At 41.7% G+C, this 27,316-nt stretch overlaps 1 protein-coding gene across 1 annotated transcript; it reads left to right on the top strand.

The window, feature by feature from the left end:
- Window positions 1-143: 143 nt before the first annotated feature.
- DNA2 (DNA replication helicase/nuclease 2) lies at window positions 144-26,427 on the top strand. The gene is made up of 21 exons (XM_029284269.1): window positions 144-241; window positions 830-1,000; window positions 1,861-2,044; window positions 3,021-3,163; window positions 4,673-4,795; window positions 5,853-6,060; window positions 6,764-6,881; window positions 9,518-9,680; window positions 10,287-10,478; window positions 10,641-10,871; window positions 11,242-11,358; window positions 11,448-11,557; window positions 13,808-13,917; window positions 16,275-16,499; window positions 18,187-18,380; window positions 18,464-18,553; window positions 18,640-18,829; window positions 19,847-19,936; window positions 22,194-22,376; window positions 23,582-23,728; window positions 26,207-26,427. The coding sequence occupies exons 1-21, from the start codon at window positions 144-146 to the stop codon at window positions 26,261-26,263; spliced, it is 3,144 nt and encodes a 1,047-aa protein (XP_029140102.1). The 3' UTR covers window positions 26,264-26,427.
- Window positions 26,428-27,316: the final 889 nt, after the last annotated feature.

Here is a 27,316-nt window from a genome sequence, read left to right as displayed (position 1 = left end):
CCGCCTGTGCAGAGGGAGCCGCAGCAGCCGGGCCTCTTCCTCTCCGAAAGGCGCGCGGAGGCGGGGAAAGGCGTTCCTCCCCAGCCGGGCCAGGCGAGCTGCCGGTTTGGCGGGCTCTCGCGGCCGGAGTCCCGGGCTTGGGCATGGCGGCAGGGGAGGAAGCTTTGGAGGGGCTGGACGGAGCCACGCTGGAAGAGCTGATGGAGCGGAGCTTCGTGGACGAGCCGGGGGCGGAAAGGTGGTAGTCTCGGCCGGGGCTGAAGCCGGGGGCTTGAGAGCGCCGGGAGGGGGGTGGTGAAGTACGGTTTAAAATCTTAAATGCAACGGGCTTGATCGTGGTTTAGGGGAATATGGTTCATGGTTGCTTATAAGTAAGCTCAGAGAACCAACTCGGTTCTTCTGCTTCTAGTTTAAAAAAAAAAAAAAGGCCAGAGATGGCCTGGATTTTGGTTAAAAGTGAAAAATAGTAAATGTAATGCAGTGTTTCTCAACCTTGGCCATTTTAAGGCATGTGGACTTCAACTCCCAGAATTCCACAGCCAGCATTGCTGGCTGTGGAATTCTGGGAGTTGAAGTCCACACGCCTTAAAATGGTCAAGGTTGAGAAACACTGATTAATGGTTCCCTCCTTTTGGCTGAAGATAATAAAGACACTTGAAATCCCATCTGAGTCCTTGAGAGGGAGGCAAAAAAGGGCAAGAGGATAGTCACAACCACAGCACTGAAGTCTCTCCCCCCCCCCTTTTAATGCGAAGTGACATCCCCGCCCTGGTCCTTGAGCTGGAAAATGATTATTGTAGGTGTAACACATCTGCCTATTTAATTTTAGGTTTCCAAAGAAAATGATTGGCTTCCCGGATACTGTACTCCAAAGAGGTTTGAACAACAGATACTGTGTTGTACATGTCCAGTATAGTGAAGAACTTGAGAAACGTCTGACAATAGTTTCTTCTCTGCTTGACGATTCAGAGAGAGAGTTGTGCATCCTTCAGGATGACTGGTAAATCTTTGGCAAAGTGGACATTTACCTGGCAGATTTCTAACTAAAATCCTATTGTGAAAAACTTAATTTTGTGATGAATTTATAAGAATAATAGGGAGAGTTTGGGGAAATATTTTATGGAAACCTTCTCATGGTTTGTTCTTACTGCGTACTTACCCTTGATGAATCCTCCTGTTACCTAATTAACTATATTTTTGGGGTGTTGCATGCATGCTGGGCCAAAGCTAAGCACAGGGACTGGATTCACACAGTGGGTTAGCATAAACTATGATTAACTGTTTTGCGATTCAGTATGTCTTGTGAACATAACTCGTAAGCAAATTGGAAAAGGTATGTTTGGTTCTCTTAACCACCCTGCTAGTATTTATAATACTTAATATCACTTTTTCCATCACATATTTTTTCATTTTATATCCATGATACACTTACCTGTGCCCTGTTTTATTATTTCAATTTATGTAGTTGCCTGTAGTTTTATGACTTGTGGATTTCAACTCCCAGAATTCCTCAGCCAGGCACGCTAGCTGAGGAATTCTGGGAGTTGACGTCAACAAATCATAAAAGGGTCAAGTTTGAAGACCCCCTCCTTTAACCAGTTTTGAATGCAGGTAAATCTATGTCTTTTATCCAATGAAATAGCCAGTCATGTTAGGCTAACAGATTTGGGCTTCAAAAATCCATATAACGATCATACGGGGGGAAAAAACAAAATTATTTTTTCCTGTGTATGTGGGGATCTATATGTGCACATGCACAGAGCAGAGGTGGATCATGTACAGAAATCATAAGTTTGTTTTCTTTATTTTATCTCCCATTCCCAAACATATTTGCCTCCTTTAATGATCTATTTTTAAAAGGATTTCTGTTCCAGTCCAGCCTGGAGATATCATTCACTTAGAAGGAGAGTGCAATTCTGGTATATGGATAATAAATGCAGTTTCAGGATACTTGATTCTGTATCCAGATGTGCTACTTTCTGGCACGACTGTATCAAAGAGCATTCAGTGCATGAGAAGAGCTGTACTGAGTGAAAAGTTCCGGGTAAGTAAAAAACAACAACAATGGATTTCTAAATTTTTAAAACCGCTGTCATATCAAGAATTTTTATCATAAATAAAATCACAATTTACTTTAGCTTCAAAATGGTGCTGGATTATTGGGTGGATTCATTTGCTGGTGTTTCAAATGGCATTTAATTGAATGGATGAATCATATAGTATTACTTCATAAGTAAACCTATAAAGATCCATATATATTTGAGGTGATCGACTCTGATTCTTTTATAATGCAGTAATAGAGGCAGTGCTTGTCTGTGTTTTATCAGTTTCATCTGCCATGACAGCTGTGATTTTGTTAGATTAAAGCATGTGGCAATCTGTTTTATCTTGATAACTTTGAGATATGGCTGCTTCCATATTATTTGTTTGAAATACAATATATGGGAGTTTATTTTTTAATATGGTTGGACGAGCAGAAACCCTTTATGTCGCAATAATCAGCCATGACAGTTTTAATCTTTGCACGGAAACAAAATAGACATTTTATAGTTTTTTTTCTTTATTTCTTCTGGAAACACTGTTGGACTTGGAGAATATAGAGAGTTTTACTGGTAAAAATTTATATTCAGACTTTAATTATCTGTTATTTAGATTTAGAAAGATTTATAATTAGAATAGAAAAATTGTAGAAAGATAATACTCAACTAAGAAATAGTCTTTATAATCTTGTAACTTAAGATAGCACATTCACTCCTTAGTTTTTTTTTTTTATTCTTTTTGCTATATGTTGTATTTTTTTTTATTGTTAGCTTTCTTGGCTTACTGATATTCCAAGTGTAGCCTTACTTATCTTTGCTCAGAAATAAATTCTTACTGTGTTCATTGACTTACTAGTAGTAAGCGTATAGGCCTATGGCCTTAGTATGAGCATAGTAAGGAAAACACAGAATTTTGCAGATTAATTGATATGAAGGACACATTTATGCAAATATTTTGAGAGTGGTTGTTTTGTTTTACAGAAATGTGAACGTACTTCACGTGCAATGCTGCTAGGCACAATTCTACATGAAATATTCCAGAAAGCAGGAACAAATTTTACGCAGGAGAAACTGAAAGAAATTGCTTTCTCAACTGTTCATGGACCAAAGTATTTAAAAGAACTGTAAGGGTTATTAATAAATATTTTTTAAGAACTATATTTTCTTAGTTTTAATACTTAGTGGAGACTAGTTTGTGTAGTGTTGTGGATTGCTCCATTGTTGTTGACCCTGTGAAAGCTGTTTCATTAGAACTTTCCGAATCAGAGATTCACTTTGTTAAAATGTTTTTGGTTACCAGGTTTACAGCATTCAGCTACCAATTCAGTTTACAACAGTGAAGCATTTTCCTTCTTGTTATCACGATTGGGAATGTATGCCAAAATACTTTCCATATTTTCACATTCCTATTTTTCCTTCTTTTTTGGTATACATTAAAGAACCAGAGCTGTGTGGTGGTCTAGAGGTGGAGACACTCGCCTCACACTTGGAAGGTTGAGAGTTCAATCCTAGGCTGCAACAGATGTTTCTCTGTCAGGGAGCAAAGAGAAAATATCTGCTGCAGACTAGGCATAGGCATCAGGAGGAACATCTGGCCAGTAAAATCTCAGCTCCACTCCAACCCCGAAGCAAGGGATTACAGGGTTATATATAAAAAAACCCATTAAGGCAGTGGTTCTCAACATTTTTAATGCCGCGACCCCCAACTGGTCGTACGTCGAGGACTAAACCAGTCATAAGTCGAGGACTAAACTGATTGTAAGTCGAGGACTACCCAACCGGTCGTAGGTGGAGGACTTTCCCTGCCCGGGAGCACCGCACATGTGTGGTTCCGCCCCCTGCGCCGGCTGAGGCGTAGCTGGCAAGTGGCAGAGACGGAGCAGGCCGACCACCAGCTGGCCCAGCCCAAGGGAGGTAAGGCACCCGCCGGAAAAGGGGAAAAAATGGCGGACAGCCTTGCTTGGCGACCCCCGTGAAATGGTCGATCGACCCCAAATGGGGTCGCGACCCATAGGTTGAGAACCGCTGCATTGAGGACTTAGGTTTCCATGCAGTCACCCCAAACCTTGGGTCTGATCCTTCCGTTCCTTCAGAAATTATTAACAACTCTACTTGGTTTCATAGATCCAGTTTGGTCTAGTGTAGGGGTAGGCAACCTTGGCTCTTTTATAACTTGTGGGCTTCAATACCCAGAATTCCTGAACCAGCCATGCTGACTCAGGAATTCTGGGAGTTGAAGTCCACAAGTCATAAAAGAGACAAGGTTGCCTACCCCTTGTCTAGTGGTTAAAGCACCAGCCTTTCCTGAAAGCAGGAAACCATGATTTCAAGTCTGCCTTAGCCATGAAAGCCAGCTGGATGACTTTGGGCCAGTAATTATCAGTGCAACTGAGTGTTGTGGGGAAAATAGGAGGTGGAAGGTGTGATGGATATATTTTCTGCCTTGAATTTATAAAAATAATAAAGGTAGAATGCAAATAAATAAAAATTGAATTAAGTTACTATTTTATTAATAAAATTATTTTATGGTCCTGGCCCCTTTTCAATTTCTTATAACTGACTTTTCGCTAAATGAAAAAAAGTCCAAGCATCTTTCCTGTCCAGTTTCTCACATCCTTCTTTTATTCCTGAAGGTATCAGTTAAATCTGGAGCAAAAGGATATAATGCATGAGATTGAGGAATACTTACCATCTTTTGTTAAATGGGCAGAAGTCTATACATACAAACACAGCCAAAATCTTGTGGAGTTAAAACAGTAAGTAATTGTTAATTGAATACAAACAAACTTAATATGCTTTAGTGCAATGTTTCTCAGCCTTAATATTTACCATGTTTAAAATTAAAATAGATGCATTCATAGAGTATTGTATTGAATCATGTAAAAATAATATTAAACGAATTAGATATTAATATAAATATTCCCCATTAAAACATTTTTAATAATAATAATAATAATAAGTGTTTTAAATTTTTGCAAATATCTTTATTTGGCAAATAATTTTGATTTTCCATATTCCTGAAATGGTTTTGGGTGAAGCTGCATTAAGCTATCCTGCAGTTTGGTTTTTAAATCACAAGGCATGATGTGGCCTGCATGTATTATGGCTTAGTGCAGGGGTAGGCAACCTTGGCTCTTTTATGACTCGTGGACTTCAACTCCCAGAATTCCTGAGCCAGCCATGCTGAGGGGAAAGGGAGAGGTTTCCAAGCTGAGCCATGCTGGCTCAGGAATTCTGGGAGTTGAAGTCCAGGAGTTATAAAAGAGCCAAGGTTGCCTACCCCTGGCTTAGTGTGTCATAAACCTATCCAATTGTGCTTTACTCAATAAATTATGTAAGCAAATCACTACAGTAAAATCACTACAGCACAAATTTGTATACATGTCTTCAATTCCTTGGCTTCCCTCCCCCCAATACAAATTGTTAAATTTTTATTGTGTCATCTGAACTATCCAGTGACAGCACATTTTCAAGCTTGTATTATTCATAGTTTTGCTGATGTTGCAGGAGAGCTATATTTAGTAGTTAGAAACTAGAACCAGTTTGTTTGCCTCTTTTCTAGAAAATATCCTATTTTTGCTATGATCTTCGCAAAATGCTGGTTCTATTTATGAAAGCACTGAATATTGATACTGATGTGTTCTTTAATTCAGGAGTACTGATAAATAATAGCCTAAATAGTTCAGAAGCATTCTTTTAAGGATACTGTTTCAGTCTTCTATTGAAGAGGAATGCAGGATTTTAATTGTTCTTCACTGTGTCTTTTAAGGAAATGCATGTTTAAATTAACATATACAAATTGTTTTGTGACAGGCCAGGAGATACGTCCTGTTATGGTGTCAAGGTTATGGAAATCCTGGATGTTGAGGAGAATATCTGGTGCCCCAGGTTTGGCTTAAAGGGCAAGATTGATGTTACAGCTACAGTAACCATTCATGAAAGATCTAAAACTCGGACCAGAATAATGCCACTGGAGCTTAAAAGTGGAAAAGAGTCTAACTCTGTAGAGCATAGAAGTCAGGTACGTGTTGGAATATGCATGGAATGTAAAGTTTAAATGCATAAAGAATATAAGATTATTGAAGGCATCCACACTTATAAGAGCATCCTGATAGGACATACTTGCAAAGCATTTTGTAGATAATCTTCTGTGCTGGGTTGAAAGGCACTTTATTTCCATGATTCCCTGACATTGCCTTTGGTCTTGATAATTGAAGAGTGCCAGGAATATCTCACTTGATGTTCCCAGAAAGTTAGGAGAAGACTGTATCATATATAACAGCCAGCTAGTGGAGTCTGTTTAACATAATGGTTAGAACAGGGGTCCCCAACCTTGGCAACTTTAAGACCTGTGACTTCAAATCCCAGAATTCCCCAGCCAGCCATGCTGGCTGGGGAATTCTGGGACTTGAAGTCCACAGGTCTTAAAGTTGCCAAGGTTGGGGACCCCTGGGTTAGAATATCTTTGAGGGAGGAATGTTTTCATCTATGCAGTCGTAGGGCATCATTTGTTGTAATTATATGTGATTGTTTCCTGGGTTAGAATTTACACAGCGTTTATCTATGCATTGATGATTTTAGGGATGGTTATGTGCCAGAAAAATACTGAATATTGAATTACTGTAGTTTTAACGATCTTTCTCCGCAAACTAAAATGCTGCAAACGTCTTCACTTTGTTTCTGTTTTTAATTTTTGGTTTTACTTGTTCTAAATATCTGTTTAGGTAATTTTGTATTCCCTACTGTGCCAAGAAAGGCGAGTTGATCCTGAAGGTGGATTTCTCTTGTATTTGAAAACAGGCAATATGATTCCTGTAGTAGGAAGTCGCATGGATAGGAGAGGTAACTTTTGTGATGGCAAAAATATCTACGTGGGAGTATAGTTACAATGTTTTCTCCCCCATCTTTCCACTGTGCTGCTTTCATCGTGGCCTCTGTGTGTGTTTGTGTATCTTATGGCAAAAAACAAAGCAACCTCTGAACCTAGTTGTAAAAGGAAATACATTTGGAAACACATATAATGTCGCGGAGAAGGAGGAGTAGACACTTTCTTAAGCTTAAAGGGTGTGATTGAAGGGGGCTCTAAAAGCATTCCAGGACAACCTGCAGTTTTGCTTATTTTGGAAGTTGGGTTATGTTCAGTTGGGTTAATAATAATAACTTTATTATGGCATAGACCAGCAATTTACAATATATTAAGAAAAAAATAAAATAAAAATAGTACTGACATTAATAGTAAATAATAACATCCCTGTTAAGAAAATACATGTTCTCAAAATGTTAGGTCACTCCCTAGTTTACATGAGTGGAAAGCCGATAAGTGTGTGAGTAAATATAATGTTCCAAAAATTATTAGAGATATCTCCAAAAAATTGGCACAAGTTGACGGCTATAAATCTGTAACCAATTTTTTTCTTGTGGACATTGCCACAACACAGTATGCGTGATAGAAGGGTTTGAGTCCTAGAGGAGAAAGCCTACATAATTGACCTCCGCCTGTGTAAAAGTAATGTTTGATTGCATTTAAGGACCTATTGGTTGCTTGCAATGTATGATCCAGGTGTGCCTTCCATGTCCCTTGCATGTGGAAAACCACCCCAAGGTATCTAAATGTTCTAACCCGTTCCAAACTATGTCCTTCTATTTTCCAGGAGTATTGGCTGGGTCTTTTAGCAAAAACTAAAATTTTTGATTTATCAAAGTTAAGGACCAACTTGTTCTGTCTGCAGTAGCCAAGTGTTGCCCTAATTGCTTTCTTCAGTCCTACAGGAGTTTGTGAAATAATGACCGCATCCTCAGCATATAGAAGAATCGGGATTTTGCGATATGCTAGGTTGGGTGGATGCAGATCAGGGTTCTCTAAGAGATCGATCAGGGGGTTGATATAGAAGTTAAAAAGGGAGGGAGACAGGATGCAACCCTGCCGTACCCCTTTTTGTTCAGTTGGGTTATGTTCTCACTGTCTATCTCAGTTCTGAGTCAAAAAGATTGAATTATATTATGTGGCTACTGGAAATATCTAAAGCCATGGCCCCATTTGGTAATGACATTTCTGAGAATCATCTTTCCCCTCCTCTACTGCTTGATGTTGTCCTCTTTAACGTGTTCCTCATCATGACAGTTGCAAGTCATTTTGATCAAAAACAAATATAATTCTGTGGATATTTATCAAATTGTTTAGCAGTGTTTGTAGGCTGCCCGCATCCTAATGAACTCTGGGTGGCGAATAGAACAAAAAGAGAAACCTAATACAAATTATAAAAATGCCTGTGATCAGTTTCCCTAGTCCAGGGATAGGCAACCTTGGCTCTTTTATGACTCGTGGACTTCAACTCCCAGAATTCCTGAGCCAGCATGGGGGAAACTATGGCCCCCTCATGACTCGTGGACTTCAACTCCCAGAATCCCTGAGCCAGCATGGTTCAGCTTGGAAACCTCTCCCTTTCCCCTCAGCATGGCTGGCTCAGGAATTCTGGGAGTTGAAGTCCACGAGTCATAAAAGAGCCAAGGTTGCCTACCCCTGCCCATGTCAATTAGAGCTAAAAGCACATTGAAATAAAATAGTTTTCATCTGTTTGATGAATGCAAGAAGAGACAAGACCAAGCATGTTTTTTGTGGGGGGGGGGAAAGAATGTTCCAGAGTGTGGGAGCTATTAGGGAGCAGGCCTGTTCCCTAGTCTGCACCTTATGTACTTGTCAAGGTGGGAGTAATTGCAATAGACTCTATGGATATTTATAGGAAGATTCAGTTATGGCAGCGGTTCTCAACCTATGGGTCGCGACCTCATTTGGGGTCGATCGACCATTTCATGGGGGTCGCCAAGCAAGGCTGTACGCCATTTTTTTTGTCTGCCATTTTTTTCCCCTTTTCCGGCGGGTGCCTTACCTCCCTTGGGCTGGGCCAGCTGGTGGTCGGCCTGCTCTGTCTCTGCCGCTTGCCAGCTACGCCTCGGCCGGCACAGGGGGCGGAACCACGCACGCGCGGCGCTCCCAGGCAGGGAAAGTCCTTGACTTACGACCGGTTGGGTAGTCCTCAACTTACGACCGGTTTAGTCCTCGACTTACGACCGGTTTAGTCCTCGACTTATGACCGGTTGGGGGTCGCGGCATTAAAAAGGTTGAGAACCACTGAGTTATGGCAAGTCGTCCATATATGTTACAGAGCTGTGCCTAAGAGATGATGATCAGGACTTTGAACTGGGCCCAGAAGCCGCCTCCTCACCAGTCCAGCAATCTTTCAGAGGGTGTTATTTGCACTCTCAAGGTTGTCCTATTATCCCCCAGAACTATATTTAATAAAGAGGCTGACTTGAGCTATGGTGAAACTGTATTTCATAATTTGTTCATTTTCAAGTTAATGGAGGAATGAATTTATAGGGCCAGTCCTCAAATATACCAAATGCCCAAGTTTTGCTGCATGTTTTTTTTCCATGCCCTTAAGAATGTCTGAACTTGTTTCTCTTTTTCTCCTTTGCAGAACTGATTAAATTGAGAAATCAGCTGGCATTCCATTTAATTCACAACACGTGTAAATCCACAGGAAAAGCGCAGACACAGCTTGCCCCTCTACCTCCCTTGATTAATGATAGCCATGCCTGTAACTGTTGCTCTCAGAAGCAGAATTGCAGAGTTTATAGTAGGTAAGTTTCTTTTAAAGAGGCTATGTGAAAGTGTGCCTTAGTTCAGAATGGCTGATACCATAATTTCAAGAATCATTCTTGGTTTGATATAAGGAACAATGTAATAGAGCAGTGATGGCGAACCTTTTAGAGACCGAGTGCCCAAAAACTGGTCCCGTCCCTGTTCCACCCCCTGCCCTGCCCTCACCCGCCCCCACCCCCCTGCCCGCAGGGCCACTCACCATGTCCAGGGCCCACCGCAGATCGCCCAGGCAGCCCAGCAGCGCCATGGCCACGCCCTCTGCCCGCGCCCCGCAGCATCAACTGTGCGGGATGGGGCATGAGGGCAGAGTCTTGTCTACGCTGCCTGGTTGCCATGTCCTTGGCTATGCTGCTCCGTGTGGGCCACACTCAGGGGCGACTCTCCTCCAGGGGGGCTGCTGGTGAGGAGGGGGTTGTGGGGAGAGGAGAGGCTGGGGCAATGGCACGTATGCCCACAGAGGGCTCCGAGTGCCGCCTCTGGCACGCGTGCCCTAGGTTCGCCACCAGTGTAATAGAGGGTTGAGCAGGAATCATAAAATCTAGATTTTATTTTTTTAGGTGGACTCATGTTCAGTTGTGTTTCAGGGCTGTAGAACACCGGAAAGATGTCTTGATGCCTTCGGATATGGTGGCTGCTACTGAAAAGGAGATCTGTCATTTAAAGCCTTCTCACTTGGAATATTTCCATCTCTGGTATCTAATGCTAACTTTGGAGTCACAGTATAAAGAAGGGAAAAAAGGGTGTAAAGATATATGGATGCTGCCTGCTGCAGAAAGGTAAGACAAAGGCTTAAACAAGCATTAACAGTGAATTTTGTAAGTTCATTTACGAACTTCATTCTACACACTACAGTAAGAAAGAAGAAATGGTATAGCCTGAATTTTCCTCTAATGGAAGAAATTCAAACCCAGTTTATTCTTTCTTCTTGATGTTTGCAGAGAAAAACATGGGGACTGCATTGGAAATATGATCAGAATGGAAAATATACTAGAAGTTTCGGATGGACAGTATCTACATTGGTTCCAGCGTAGAGATGATTGTGTGCCAATCACAACTTTGATGGTTGGGGACAGAGTTGTTCTAAGTGATGAAGACAGCAGGTTTTTTGGCTTATCTACTGGCTATATTCAGGAGGTCAATAGAACCAGACTTTCCTGCTTATTGGATAGGTATTGATTGCATTTATATTTATATATTTATATTCTGCTGAGAATAAGATTACATGAGCCCACTAATAAACAGTGATATTTCTGTTTACTGTGACATTGGCAGATCTGTATATAGTTTCTTACATGTCTGCCTTATTGAAGCTGTTTTGTAAGTATCAAAAATGGTTGTACTTAGGATTTCATGCAGTTTTAGCAAAATGTTTTTCCCTGGAGATGTTTGAACGTCAGGATGAGGTGTGTTCCTGGGTCTTGTATAGAAGCCGCTGTATCACAGTTGAAATGGCCAGCAGATTTAAAGTGTTATCTTGTATGGGCAGGAGGTATTTGAACTTTTTGTGGAATTTTACTGGTTCTCTTTCATGTGTTTCAGGAACTTATCACGTTTCCCTGGGGATACTGTATATAGATTAGATCATGAAGAAGGAGCCCTCGGCATAGAAGCCCCTTTAGCAAATCTTTCTAAATTAATGGAAAATTCTCCTGTCAGGTATTTTTCTGGTCTTTATTTCCACACGAGTAACATTACCCTTAGAAATATTTCCAGAGTTGACTATTCCCCCTCTTCTTCTCTTTTAGTGAAAAGCTTCGTAACTTAGTAATAGACTTCTACAAGCCACAATTTGTTCAATACTTGAGTTCCGTTCTTCCTCCAGAAGCAAAGAACACGGTTGCAAACATTCTGAAAGGTACAGGGGACCAAAATGTATTATTTATTTATCACTTTTTTAAAAACTGTCCATCTCCCTCATAGAAGGACTATTTAAAGGAGAAAACAGTCCAGTTTCCAGAGCATTAAATTAATACTTTCCATCTGCAAAACCTTGTGACACAAACATATTAGAATCTGTACACCTTCAGCAATAAGCTTATTCCACAAACTAATTACTTCATTCAGTAATATTCATAATCAGGCATATCTTAAAGAATTATCAATGCCACAGTATTGAAAAGATATACAGGGAATTGATGTCAGAATTTGAAATGCCAAGTTCATCTGTTTGTAATTGTAATTTTTACGAATACTCTTATGAAGGAGGATAGGTTTTTGTGCTGGATTTTAAAGTGTATTAGCATATAGAATTTTCTGGGCTGAAGAAGCACTTTGAATTTCTCCTAAAGAGCCAATTATTGCCTGGTTTCTTTATGGTGGTTCACTTTTCCAACTTTTTTGTAAATGTTAGGCCAGTGGTGGCGAACCTATGGCACGGGTGCCAGAGGCGGCACTCAGAGCCCTCTTTGTGGGCACGCGCGCCATCGCCCCAGTCCTAGGCCTTCAGCTGGGTTTTATAAAACCTTTTTGCTTTAGGCCTCCGCCGCTGTGTGCAAAAAAAAAAAAAAAGGTTCAATCAATCAGTCAATTTCAACTTCTCGCGGGAAAAAAAAGTTCTTGCAAAGTTGGAATTGATTGATTGAACTTTTGAGTCCCACCCAGTCTGCCGTTATCACTGCAGCCATGCCCACCCAATGGGCCACGCCCACCCAATTGGCCACACCCAGCCAATGGGCCACACCCACTCGGCACTCGACGATGCATAAGTGGGTTTTGGGTTGCAGTTTGTGCACTCAGTCTCTAAAAGGTTCGCCATCACTGTGTTAGGACTTAGTGGTCAGATGTAAAGTAACTACAAGTAAGCCCACAGGTATTTCTCCAACTGATATTCTAGTTTTTTTTACTAGTGGAACATGCCGTGGTTTTTTTTGCTAATATAATTGCCAGAAAAATAAACGGAAGCAACTTTCAATTTACAAATTTGCCTGTGCATGGAACAAGTATTACTCGTGCCACAAGGGAGCGATTACAAGTCCCTGAGTGTTGGAGACAGCAGTGAATTAGTTCCAGGTTCAGCTCTTGGCTAGTAGAAAAAAGACTGGGGGCTCACTATTAGGCTTTGGGGTAAATGCCTTTCCCTGGCTCCCCCACAAACATGCCTGTTCTAGCAGAACACTTTTGTCCACTTCTTTGGAGAATGCTATACAGGTAGTCCTCAACTTACAACCATTTGTTTTAGTGACTGTTTGAAGTTTCAGCACGGAAACCTGAAACTTACAACCTGGCCCTTGCACTTGCAACAGTCCCAGCACCCCCATGGTCCACAGGATCAAAAGCCTGTCACTTGGCAAGCTGCATGTATTCACGATGGTTGCAGTGTCCCAGGAGTCACGCGATAGCCATTGGTGACCTTCCCAGCTGGCTTCCATCTAGCAAAGTCAGTGGGGAAAGCTGGATTCACTTAATGACTGCAATGATTCACCTAATCCAGCGGTTCTCAACCTATGGGTCGCGACCCCATTTGGGGTCGATCGACCATTTCACGGGGGTCGCCAAGCAAGGCTGTCCGCCATTTTTCCCCCCTTTTCCGGCAAGTGCTTTACCTCCCTTGAGCTGGGCCAGCTGGTGGTCGGCCTGCTCCGTCTCTGCCGCTTGCCAGCTACGCCTCGGTCGGCGCAGGGGGCGGAACCACGCATGCGCAGCGCTCCCTGGCAGGGAAAGTCCTCGACTTACGACCGGTTGGGTAGTCCTTGACTTACGACCGGTTTAGTCCTCGACTTATGACCGGTTGTGGGTCGCGGCATTAAAAAGGTTGAGAACCACTGACCTAATCGCTGCAGTAATTGGCTTAACAATCATGACAAAAAAGGGTTGTAAAATTGGGTGTGACTCACTTAACCACTGGCATGTTTAGCAACAGAAATCCCAGTCCCCATTATGAGGGGACGACCTGTACTGTATTCATTGGAACTGACTAAACATAGAGAGGATTAGATGGAAGTACCATTTTCTCTGTACAAAGACTAAATGGACTTTTAAACCTAACATTCTAACACGGGTGTTCAAATACTTTCTCTCTTAATGTTGTTTGCAGAAAAGAAAATAGAGTACGGTTTTAGTGAACATGCAGGGTTAATGGCTTTTCCCTTTGTCTGCTAAATCCTAGGTTTGAATAAACCCCAGAAACAAGCAATGAAACAAGTTCTTCTTTCAAAGGATTACACCCTTATTGTTGGTATGCCTGGAACAGGAAAGACGACGACAATTTGTGCTTTGGTAAGGTCTTGCGTAAGCCTCTGGCTTTGAAAAAGGATTGCCCCTTTGCTTAAAACAGTGGTTTTCAACCTGTGGGTCGGGACCCCATTTGGGGTCGATCAACCATTTCATGGGGGTCACCAAGCAAGGCTGTCCGCCATTTTTTTGTCCGCCATTTTTTTTCTCCTTTTCCAGCGGGTGCCTTACCTCCCTTGGGCTGGGCCAGCTGGTGATCGGCCTGCTCCGTCTCTGCCGCTTGCCAGCTACGCCTCAGCCAGCGCAGGGGGCGGAACCACGCATGTGCGGCGCTCCCGGGCAGGGAAAGTCCTCGACTTATGACCGGTTGGGTAGTCCTCGACTTACGACTGGTTTAGTCCTCGACTTACGACCGGTTGGGGTCGCAGCATTAAAAAGGTTGAGAACCACTGGCTTAAAAGTTTGATCTAATGCTATGGTGAATTTGATAATTTTGTATTGTAACGTCCAAAATGTAAAGATTGTTTAATAAAACAAACCAGGAAGTGTTCTTAATGTAGAAATTATTTATGATATCTCTATGGAAGCATTGAATTCTTGACATTGTCATTGAAAATCTCAGATCTCTATACCTCCAGCGTGTATAAATCCAAGCAGGAGACCCTATACCAGTGATGGCGAATCTTTTAGAGACCGAGTGCCCAAAAACTGGCTCTGCCCCCGGCTCCACCCCCTGCCCCGCCCCCACCCCACCTGCCCACAGGGTCACTCACCGCCTCTAGGGCCCGCCGCAGATCGCCCAGGCAGCCCAGCAGCGCCATGGCGGCCACGCACTCTGCCCACGCCCCACAGCATCAACTGTGCACGATGGGGCGTGAAGGCAGAGTCTTGTCTACGCTGCCTGGCTGCCATGTCCTTGGCTGCGCTGCTCCGCGTGGGCCACGCTCAGGGACGACTCCTCCAGGGGGACTGCTGGTGAGGAGGGGGTCATAGGGACAGGCAAGGCTGGGGCAATGGCACGTGTGCCCACAGAGAGGGCTCCGAGTGGCACCTCTGGCACTCGTGCCATAGGTTCGCCACCACTGCCCTATACCATTTCAGACAAATGGTTGCCCAGTCTCTTTTTGAAAGTCTCCACTGATGAAGCACCCACAACTTCTGAAGGCGAGCTATTGGTTGATTTCTCTCACCGTTAGGAAATCTCTCCTTGGTTCTAGATTGCTTCTCTCCTTGGTTAGTTTCTATCCATTGTTTCTTATCTTGCCTTTGGGTGTTTTGGAAAATAGTTTGACCTCCTCATCTTTGTAGGAGCCCCTCAGATATTGGAATAGTCCAATCTTAGGTTATCAGGTGGCCTTTAATTCCTGTTTTTTAAATATATTTTTGGCCTGCAGAGCCATCCCTGACTATAGTTGCTGAAAACTAATGACAGTGTTTTGTCACTTTAAGATGGAAAGGAATAAATATGACCTGAAATAGGTTTGATATACAGGTAGTCCTCATTTAGCAACCACAACTGGGACTGGCAACTCAACTCGTAAAGTTACTTTTTCATCATTACTGTGCATAGCTGTTAAATGAGGCAGTTGCTAAACAAGGACTACCTGTATTTAAATCAAATTCTTCTACTCGCCATCTGCATTGCATTGTAACCAGCCCATTGCACTCACTGCTACTGACTTTCAAAAAGTTGCTTATCTCTGAACTTACATAGCGCATAGACCCTTACGTGCCAGAGACATGAGAATAGAGTTCCCTCCTGCTTCCACCCAGATTTCCTACAGCGTGGAGGAAATCTGTACTTCAAGGGTTGATTTATATACAATTGGAATATGTGCATGGCAGTTAGTGAGAAATATCCAGCGATGAATTAGGGCAGCGGTTCTCAACCTATGGGTCGGGACCCCATTTGGGGTCGATCGACCATTTCACGGGGGTCGCCAAGCAAGGCTGTCCGCCATTTTTTTTCCCTTTTCCGACGGGTGCCTTACCTCCCTTGGGCTGGGCCAGCTGGTGGTCGGCCTGCTCCATCTCTGCCGCTTGCCAGCTACGCCTCGGCCGGCGCAGGGGGCAGAACCACGCATGTGCGGCGCTCCCGGGCAGGGAAAGTTCTCGACTTACGACCGGTTGGGTAGTCCTTGACTTACGACCGGTTTAGTCCTCGACTTACGACCGGTTGGGGGTCGCGGCATTAAAAAGGTTGAGAACCACTGAATTAGGGTGAGATTAGCTTGTACAGTTCTGTAAACTTTCTTGAAACATTTTGTGAACGTGAGAGTTGATGCCTTCTGATCTGCTCTCATATTATTTGGGATGGGATGGGATAGGAATCAGCGCAGGGGAACTAAATAAAATACAGCTTAAACTTGCTTTTTTTCTTGGCTGTCTTTCCAATGTTTTAGGTTCGGATTCTTTATGCTTGTGGCTTCAGCGTCCTCTTAACTAGTTTTACCCATACAGCAGTTGACAATATCCTTCTTAAGTTAGCCAAGTTCAAAGTAGGATTTTTGAGGCTAGGAAGAGCCCAGAAGGTTCATCCAGACATAAAGAGGTTTACAGAAGAAGAGATCTGCAGGTCAAAGTGTATTAAAACTGTGGCTCAGTTGGAGGAACTATACCAAAGTCAGGTAAGGAAAATAAATGCCTTTCAGGAATCGAGTTTTTCTAAAAAGAATATCTACTGGGAAGTATGTTGGTGATATTCATTTATCGTTTTACTTTCATAATATTTATGTCCTAATTAAGAGATCATACTAGTTTTCATCAGATGAATAAGAAAGGTGCATTCATATCTTTCAAGAAAGGTAATGCATCTTTAATTTTTTCACATTATATAGAGATACATGATTGTACAAAGGGTTTTTTTAGCCATTACTCCATTCTGAATGGTTTTACTGTTTAAAAAAGGAATAGATCTCAGTATCCATGGTCAAGAGTTTGATGAATTTGCAGTTTGGGGACTCTTTTTTCTTACTTTACACATGTGCAAAAGAAGATGGATTTGCCCACTCATAAACTACATTCCTTCAAATTCTCAGGATATGTAGTGTAATCCATAGTTATTGTGCTGGAAAGGAATTCCTGCACATAAAAAAAGCCACTTTGGGGCTCTGTAATTGGGAATCTTTGCCACTAGATCAGAAGTCCCCAACCTTTTGGGCACCAGGGATCGGTTCCGTGGAGAGAGGTTTTTCCACGGACTGGAGAGTGCGTGGTTTTGTGTGCTGCCTGCATCCCACAGATGGGGCTTTGCTTGTTTGTGCGGACTGGTTGCTGGCATGCCGCGGCCCGGTACTGATCCAAGGCCCGGGGATTGGGGAACCCTGCACTAGATGATGCAGATTTTAACTCAGAATCTGTTTGCTTAGAGAAGATCTGTTTGTGAGATAATAAATGTATGTTCCTAAGGGTCTATGGGAATTAGAGTTGTCCAAAGAATGCAGAGGTTGGCCAACTTGTGATATTCTACAACAGTGATGGCGAACCTTTTAGAGACCGCGTGCCTAAAAACTGGCCCCGGCCCCACTCCACCCCCTGCCCTGCCCCCACCCTGCCTGCTCGCGGGGCCTCTCACCGCCTCCAGGGCCTGCCGCAGATCGTCCAGGCAGCCCAGCAACGCCATGGCGGCCACACCCTCTGCCCGCGCCCCGCAGCATCAACTGTGCGCGATGGGGCGTGAGACTAGATTCTTGTCTACGCTGCCTGGCTGCCATGTTCTTGGCTGCGCTACTCCGCGTGGGCCACGCTCGGGGGCGACTCTCCTCCAGGGGGGCTGCTGGTGAGGAGGGGGTCATGGGGGGAGGTGAAGCTGGGGCAATGGCACATGTGCCCACAGAGAGGGTTCCGAGTGCCACCTCTGGCACGCGTGCCATAGGTTCGCCACCACTGTTCTACAAGATAGAAAGGAATTCTGAGATGTTAATTACGAACAAACTTACAAACACCTTACCATTTAAATTTCTGAAAGATCCAGGGCTGATGAATGATTGCAGAGAAAGATTTCCCTTCCTCTTCACCCTTGATCAGCTTTACTTCCCTGCCACCAATTTATTTAAAAGTTAGGAGGGAAAATTGGTAGATACATAAGAGAGTTGGAATAATAAATTCAACTCAGCTCCATCCCAGATTCTGACCACAGAGAGACGTTAAGTTAAGAACTGCGCTTAACAACTTGTAAAGGGTACACAAACCTGTAATGTTTGAACTTGAATGCGTTTCTCATTTAGGGTTGCAATGTCTTTTTTTTTTTTTAAAGAAAAAAGAAAAGAGGTGCTATTAAAAGAGGTGCTGTCATCATGCTTTTTTTTTTTCCAGCCAGTCATTGCAACAACATGCATGGGAATAAATCATCCAATCTTCACTCGTAAACGTTTTGACTTCTGCATAGTGGATGAGGCATCTCAGATAAGCCAGCCCATCTGCCTTGGCCCTCTTTTCTATTCACTACGGTTTGTGCTGGTAGGAGACCACCAGCAGTTGCCTCCACTTGTGCAAAATCCAGAAGCAAGGTAAGCAGGATGGCATGCTACAGGAATTTATACTGACTGTTACCGGTTCTATGTGCAGGTCACTGACTGAACTTTTATTGCAGAGAACTCGGCATGAGTGAAAGTTTATTCAAAAGGCTGGAACAAAATAAGAACGCTGTTGTGCATCTAACTGTCCAGTACCGAATGAACAGGTGTGTAAGCATGCAACCGTTGTTTCACCGCACCACAAGACTGGTAAAATCTAACTTTTTTTTTTCCCCGTTTTAAATCCCTTTAGTAAAATTATGTCACTGAGCAACAAGCTGGTGTATGATGGTCAACTGGAATGTGGCTCTGAAAAGGTGTCCAGAGCTGTCATTGACTTGCCTAATTTAAAAAAACTAAAATTGGAAGAGTCTTCCGCAGAAATGTGGCTAAAAGAAACACTTGATCCAAATAATCCTGTTTGTTTCCTTAACACAGAGAAGGTAATTTTTTATTGGGCCTCTCTTCTCATCCCCAAGGCAATTGGATGTTGGGTTTTGTTCTGTTTATCAGGAAATTGAAGGTGCAGAATTAAATAGGAGGAGATCTCTGATAGCTGGCTTCATCTTCCATCAGGAGAATAGTGGCTTTGCGTCTTTGAGCAAGACAAAGTGGCCTCTGTTTCATCCAGTGCAGTGGTTCTCAACCTATGGGTCGCAACCCCATTTGGGGTCGATTGACCATTTCACGGGGGTCGCCAAGCAAGGCTGTCCGGCATTTTTTTCCCCCTTTTCCGGCGGGTGCCTTACCTCCCTTGGGCTGGGCCAGCTGGTGGTCGGCCTGCTCCATCTCTGCCCCTTGCCAGCTACGCCTCGGCCGGCGCAGGGGGCGGAACCACGCATGCGCGGCACTCCTGGGCAGGGAAAGTCCTCGACTTACGACCGGTTGGGTAGTCCTCGACTTACGACCGGTTTAGTCCTCGACTTACGACCGGTTTAGTCCTCGACTTACGACCGGTTGGGGGTTGCAGCATTAAAAAGGTTGAGAACCACTGATCCAGTGCAAGTCTCTCTCTCATCCCAAACAGTTTTGCTTTTGCTCTGTTCCTTCTATCCTGTATCCTGTCTTTTTTTCCTTTTCTGTTTCCCTTGATGTTGTAATTAAATATTATTTATTCTTTTTTTCTCCCTTGTAAACGGTTCAGTTAAAAGCAAATTGCTTTGGAACACGTCCAAATGTTCAATTCCAATAAGACTGGCGTTAGTGTAAAATTTATCCCCTTTAGCATAATTGTACAGTTTTCCTGCAGCCAGTTTTTGATATAGCTCAATTTAGTCTTCCTAAGCTTTTTGAAATGGTATAGAGTCTCCTGCTTGAGCAGGAGGTTGAATTAGAAGACCTCCAAGGTCCCTTCCAGATCTGATCTGATTGATTTGATTGATTGATTGATTGAAACTAACAAACAGCTTGAGATTTGCATTGTTGTGGATTCATATGTATGATGTTGGTCTTTAATTCAGATTGAAGCCCCAGAACAGACAGAAAAAGGTGGTATAAGTAACATGACTGAAGCCAGACTGGTGTTCTTACTCACATCCATGTTTTTAAAGGTATTTCTTTTTTTATATATATAATCACAATATTTTATCAGCAACATATTGTCTGGGTTTAAATATTTAGCTAAAGGTATTTCTCTTGTATTTAACACTATGGAGGTTTTATTTATGCATTTATGTTGAGATACTTGTTAAATAAAGAGATATACTAGTAGTCTTCACTTACTAGTTCAGTCCTTCAGATAGCCTGGCCTCAATATATTTGGAGTATGTGATGAGATTGGTGATTTATGTCCACAGGTTGGTTTTGTACCTTGGAATTCATACCACTTGAAGACCAAGCTTCTAATTTCCTCTGATCACAAGTGGTTGAAAATTCATTTTATTTGCAGAAAAAAAGTGGCAATTTGTTCTTGTTTTCTGGGGTGAGGTAGAATGCAGTTTCCCTTCTTTTCCTGTGGAGAAGCAGACCTGTTTTTCCTCTTTCTTCCCATTGAAAATAGGAAGTTTGTAAGGTTGCGGGACAGATGTGGATTAAAGTATCTGAAAGTCTCCTCTTTTTAGGTGGGAAAAGGGGCTTATCTCTGGGTTTAGTGCATAAGAGATCAATCTTGACATGTATCCAGAATTAAAGCAAAAATCACTGTATGGTGTAACTGTAGTAACTGGGAGTGTAATGTTCGCAAAGTGCAATCCTCCCACTACACTTTGCTCTTAACAGAAAGGACGGTGCTGACTTCAAAAATGATTCGGAAGAACAAGTTCTGATTGTGGAAAACACAATAAGACAAGCTGCTGCTGCTGCTTCAAGAGTTGCATTTACTTCAATGACTGGATTCTTTAAAGCAGGGCTTTTCAACCAGTGGTATGGGTACCACCTGTGGTACATTGGCACCTGGCAGGTGGTACGCGACCATCCTAGAAAAGTGGTAGCGGGGGAGGGGAAGGAGCTGAACCGGTGGCAGCACCGCACAAGCCTGAGCGAGAGATGGCTGGAGCTGCAGGGCTGTCAGGGCTCAGCGGAAGCGCCAGGATCGGCATTTCTTCGGGACTGTCAGGGCTCAGTGGAAGCGCCAGGATCAGCGCCAGGCTCCAGCTGGAATTGGGGCTGATCCTGGCATTTCTGCTGAGCCCAGAAGAAGCGCCGATCAGCTGGAATGTTGCAGCATCTCCAGGGTCTTGTGATTTACATTCAGATGCTTGGCAAGTGATTCATATTTATGACGGTCACAGTGTCTCAGGGTCATGTGAAGTGACCAAAACCTGCTGCAACCACCCAGCAGACGGGGGGAATAAAAACCCAATACCCCCCCATCCCACCCCCGCTGCCAATCCTCAACAGAAATGCTCACAACAATGAAAACCTCGGACAGGAGGAAGAGCGCGGCCGAGTGGGCAGGCAGGTGTCTTGCTCGGCTGTGGCTTGGGGGGCACTTTTTTCAGTGCCATTGTAACTTCGAACAATCACTAAGCGAACTGTTGTAAGTCGAGGACTACCTGTACTTACCATTTTTTTCCTTTTTTGGGGGGGTCATCAAGTTTTTGACACCTTGCTAGGCGACTGGTAGTACTCGGATGTTGCCATATCCTAAAAGTGGTACAATGGGTGAAAAGGTTGAAAAGCCCTGCTTTAAAGCAGCAAAATCTTGTTTTTATTCCAACTTGTGCGGGTCAGTTTGCTTTAATGAATGGCAGGTAGCTGCTGTGTTCTTACCTGAGATATAAAACACACGTTCCACATGATATTCAAAGAACTTATCTCTGTTCCTACATAACCCAAAGAAATATATAGATCTTGGGATAGTTTTCAACAAAAACACATTTCTGTGATGAATAAGCTAAAATGTGTTATGGGAGAAAAATACGCCAATAATTAATGTTATTAGGATGAGTGAGCATAGTTTTTGCAGCCAGAAGACACATTTGATTTCCTTAATTTATTTCAGTTGCAAGGAGTAAGGGAGCAATGTCAGAGAAGAATGCTTCTTCTTGTGGATCTCAGATTACTCACCCCAGGCTTAAGAGAAGATAAAAGCAGAAGGTGGACTGAAGATACCTCAGAATAAAGTTGCATTAAAATCAAAAGTAATTAGTAGCTAACATCACATTAAGAGGGCATTAGAAGAGGTGAAGGAGAAGTTCATTTAGCCTATTATATCATCAGTGGGTAGTACAAATTGGATAGGATTCTTTTAAAACATTTCTATGCGTTATTTTACTAAATCTCCTAAAAGGATGATGGTTGGAATGCATTCTGTCACAGCCAAGTGGGATTCCATAGTTTAACAGTGGGATATTTATTTTTTTTTAGGCTGGTTGTAAGCCTTCAGATATTGGAGTCATATCTCCTTATAGACATCAACTGAAGATCATTACAGACTTGATGGCAGGCTCATACATCAGCAATGTTGAAGTAAATACTGTGGATAGATACCAGGGGAGAGACAAGAGAATAATTATAGTATCCTTTGTAAGAAACAATGTGGATGGAAATGTGAGTAAACACTATAGAATCATACACCTGTTCATCATTCAAGAATTTTAGGTTTGTTGTCCAACACTTAACTTATGTACAGTGTAGTGCATTACAAGGTTTATGTGCTAGCAGGATAAAGTGCAGAGATGTACTAGCAATTACTATAGATTATTTTTTTTCTTTCTACAAAAAATCTAATATGGATCTTAATATGAGTGACTGGTTTTCATTTTGGGTATTTTCTTGTAGCTAAGATCTCTAGGTTTCCTCTCCTTGTTTGAAGAGTCCATATAAATAGTGTATATATAAATGCACTATGGATAAGAAAGTGTGCAAGTAGGTGTAACCCTAGTAGTCCTGTTTTTGTATTAACACTCTGTATATCAGAGATGCTTTCTTTTAGTTGTAAGCGGCCGAACCAAAAATTCAGCATACCACTTTCATCTGCAATGGTGCTCGAACTTAGAAATAAAAGAGATACAAATGATAGTTGGATATGAAACTAATAAGAACAGGCACAATAGGATAGATCAGAAAATAAAATATACAGTTAAGAAATTAAAAAAACAAAAACAAACAAACAAAATTAGGAGTTACGTACTCTCTTTATGCACACATGTATATGAAAAATGATGAATGAAGAATGAATACAATCATTTAAAACATCCATTCTTGGTGTTTTTTTACCCAGAATAACATTTGTACAAATAACAATAATTAATAGAAAAAGCATTAATATATTAAAGGAAATAGTGACCAGATTTGAATATATTTATTTTGAATTGAAATGATTTTCAAAATATTTTCTATCAATTTTTTCAACAACTGCCCATATTTTTAAACAAGAGAGATCCAACTAAAATTGTTTTACCGGTAGTTGTTTGATTTTCCTGATTTCTTTACAACTTTTCACCAACAAAGTTTATCATCATTAGAAGTTGGCAATATGTAAAAAAAAATGCTTTGCTCAGGTCTGTAAAGATTACAGTTTGCAATGTTGTGTTAAAAGAGTGAAGTGCCACTTGCGCTTAAGACAAGAGTTTTCAATTATATGAAAGAAATCATACTGATTTTAAATGAAGCAGAGGGTCACCATTCTTCTGGGGTTAGTTAATGGTTATTGTTGATGAGATCTATGTAACCAATGCAAAGAATGATTACTATTTGAAAGTAATGGAGAACGTGTGAGCATTCTTTGTGCTTCCCTTTTAAAAAAATAATAGGTTGGAGAACTTCTGAAGGACTGGAGTCGTCTTAATGTCGCCATTACAAGAGCCAAACATAAGTTGGTTATGCTGGGCTGTGTACCATCCTTGTGTCTCTATCCTCCTCTGAAGAAATTACTTCATCATCTGAAGAATGAAGCTATGATATCCTTTCTTTTTCATTTACATATAACCAGGGGTCTTCAAACTTGGGCCTTTTATGACTTGTGGACTTCAACTCCCAGAATTCCTCAGCCTGGCATGCTGGCTGAGGAATTCTGGGAGTTGAAATCCACAAGTCATAAAAGGGCCACGTTTGAAGACCCCTGACATATATATATATACAGTGTTATCTTTTTGGCCAAGCTGCTGAAATGAAGACTGTTCAGGCTTCCTAAATGAAGATGAAAAAAATGTAAAATATTAATCAACTGTTAAATCTAGTCTGAAAGGACAAGGTTGCTTCTTTATCACTTTTCATTTAAAAAAAAAAAGAAACCAGATTTTGGAATCTTTTCTCAGAACGTTTGAAGTGAATTGTGTTCTGATTAGACAAAATTAAAAATATTTTAAATATTTAGCTAAAAGGAATAATGGGACAGCTTTTGGAAAGCATGGGAATTTTATCCCTTGATCCCCCCCCCTTTTTTTGTCTCAGAGCCTCAAAAGTAGATAAAGTGATTGTCTGTTTTGAATATTGTCTGCTATCTCCCTACAGAAACATTAGCTAAAAGGATAATGGTTTTTTAAAATTGCTTCTCTGGACTGGTGGTACTTTGGGAGGTGAGAGAAAGGCTAGCTATTAGTCTAGCACAGGGGTGTCAAACTGCTGGCCTGCAGGCTGGATGCTCATGGCGAAACCGCACCCACCCAATTGCCGGCAATGGAAAAAAAAGTCACGATATGTCGCGACACGTCATGTGACGTTACGAGTTTGACGCCCCTCGTCTAGCAGGAAGAATTTGATCTTGAGAAAAACCAAATGCTGTACCAAATCAGTGTCCAGATGTATGCAATAAGGTGCTATGCATCACCTGCCCTAGAGCACGCTGTTCTTAGGACACTACTGCAGTTGGTGAGCAAATGGGGAATTATTGCTGACCAAATCATCTACCTAGCTTTCTTGCTAGGATAGTGCAAAATGCCTGTGGATGCCCCATTAATTAGAGAGCTTCCAGTATTACTTAGTATAAGACAGGGGTCTTCAAACTTGGCAACTTTAAGACTTGTGGACTTCAACTCCCAGAATTCCTCAGCCAGGCAGTCTTGCTGGCTGAGAAATTCTGGGAGTTGAAGTCCACAAGTCTTAAAGTTGCCAAGTTCGAAGACCCCTGGTATAAGAGATGGGATGATTACCAATGATGTCAATTTCTAAGTTGGTCTTAATTGCAGCACCAGTTTTGACTGTCACAAATCTATGCTTAATTAACCCCACCTTCCCCGACTCCTCCCATCAACTACCTCGAGGGAATGACACTTGGGGCAAAAACTACTTGCTGCTTTCTTATACCATTTCTTTGCTCACATGGCTTGAAGGAAGCATTAACCTGGTTGAGGAAACCCCATTTGGAAGTGAAACATCACTCATGCTTAAGACAAGACTTTGATAAGGAAAGATTGTATTTGCATTGAAATCCATCTTTCCATCTATCGAGACAATTTTAGCATTGTTTGCTCATTCTTCTGGAGGCTTAAGTTCACTGTTAAATCAGAGACCCCCAATCTTTTAGGCACCAGGGACCAGTTCCATGGAGGGTGTTTTTTCCACAGACTGGGATGATGGCTGTGGTTTTGCACAGTCCTTGGATCCTGTGTGTACATGGATGGGGCTTCATTCACTTACATGGCCTGGTACCTGCGGCCCAGAGGTTGGGAACCCTTGTCTTAAATGTTATAGAAACTGGATTTAGGTAGAAGTTGAACCCTTAGTAGAGATGGAAACACTGCAACTGCTGATAACAGGAGTAAACATGGGGGTTTATAATCTTCTGAAAAGTATGCAGACCAGGACATTCTTCCACGGGACTAAGTCTCTTAAACATATTGACAGCAATAGATTTGTTCCTTATGTCTCTCTCTTTTTTAAGTTAATGACACATTTTAAACTTGATGGGAATTTAGCAGTTCTGAGAAGATACTTCTTTAGCTCCATGTTCTGCTTCATTTCATAGGTAGTCCTCACTTACTGACTGCAGTTGAGACCAGCATTTCTGTTGCTAAGCGACATAGTTGTAAATTGAAATATGTGACTGCATCTGATTTATGATTGCAGTTTGTCACTTCCAGCTGTGTCATTAAGTGAATCACCCACTGTGACATCACGTAACTGTGACTTGTAACTTCCTGCTTCCCTATTGACTTTGCTTGTTAGAAGCCAGTTGAAGGTTGCAAATAATGATTATGGGTTGCTGTGACTGTCATAAATGCACACCAGTTTCCTGAATTGCAATTATGTGACTGCAGGGACACCATAACTATGAATGGTCACTGAAAGAGTGATCAGTAAGCGTGGATGGCCTGTATACTCTAATGATTCAAAATATGGTATAAGTCAGATCCCTAAATATTATATAGGTTAAGCATTAAAACCTGACACAATTTTCATTGTGAACTAAAAAACATGTTTTCCTTAATGTTTCTTACATTTTCAGTATTCCTTTAGGGGCATATGAACATGTTTTGCATTGTAAACTCTTGTGACAAAGAAACATTGAGAAGAAAATCTTCACTAATATGAAGCTGATACACTAAATTCTGCCTGAAGGCGCTAAACTGAACTATTCCAGCTTGTTGTTCTATACATTAATGATGCCTTAAATAGATATTTGGGCATTTTAAAAACAGAGCTTAAAGGATTATCACTGTGTGTCTACTTGTATTTTTCCCATTTTGAAAAATAGTAACTATCTAATTGAGTATTTTGAATTCCGTTGATCAAATTGATTTTCTGCTCACAGGCGTGAGTGGCTTTAGCTTTGTATACAGAAATCTTAAAGCATGCAGATTACAGATTGCTGCTCTGTTTTCACTTCTCACTTTAATTAAGCATAAATTGACCCAAAACCTCTACTGTTAAAATTGGTTTTTAAATATTGTAGTATGTCTTCCTCTATGGCATAACTATTCAAGAAACTTTGTTTCAAACCCTGATCCCCACTTAACTATGATTTTTTCCTATGTTAAACATTTATTCTAGTAGGAATATTTATTTGGAACATCAATAATACAATTTTAATAAGGATGTTTGAAATGCTCTTTCTAATGCTAAATTTTTGTGTGAAATAGAACTGTGCAACTCAAGCTCATTGCATGTTCTAATCCCATTTACTTGAAGCAGTGTATGAATTCAATTTTATGATTGTGGGAATATATCTTGTAAGTCAGTGTTTCTCAACCTTGACAATTTTAAGGCATGTGGACTTCAACTCCCAGAATTCCACAGCCAGCATTGCTGGCTGTGGAATTCTGGGAGTTGAAGTCCACATGCCTTAAAATTGTCAAGGTTGAGAAACACTGTTGTAAGTCCACTAAAGGAATAAGCTACCTCTTGGATGATATTTTTAACATACCTTTGGATTTGATTGTTGTATCAAACTCCAAACTGCACTAAAATCAACTTCTTTTCTACATACATTTTTGTAATATTTTTTACCTCAGATATTGAACATTGTTAAATTCTCATCTGTTTTTGTAATACCTGTAATAAAATTAATGTGATATAGACATATACGTTTGCATTATTGGTATGAGTAT

This window comes from Protobothrops mucrosquamatus, unplaced genomic scaffold (assembly GCF_001527695.2).
Source record: "Protobothrops mucrosquamatus isolate PMUCROS unplaced genomic scaffold, P.Mucros_1.0 scaffold479, whole genome shotgun sequence".
Lineage (NCBI taxonomy): Eukaryota > Metazoa > Chordata > Lepidosauria > Squamata > Viperidae > Protobothrops > Protobothrops mucrosquamatus.
Note: the sequence above shows the minus strand (reverse complement) of the source record. Positions and strands in the feature narration are given on the sequence as shown.

Excerpts from the sequence above, each read along its gene's own strand:
- DNA2 (XM_029284269.1), top strand. The coding sequence starts at position 144 with ATGGCGGCAGGGGAGGAAGCTTTGGAGGGGCTGGACGGAGCCACGCTG. Across the intron at positions 3,164-4,672 it reads CCAAAGTATTTAAAAGAACT|GTATCAGTTAAATCTGGAGC; the intron begins GTAAGGGTTATT and ends TTATTCCTGAAG. Across the intron at positions 9,681-10,286 it reads AATTGCAGAGTTTATAGTAG|GGCTGTAGAACACCGGAAAG; the intron begins GTAAGTTTCTTT and ends GTTGTGTTTCAG.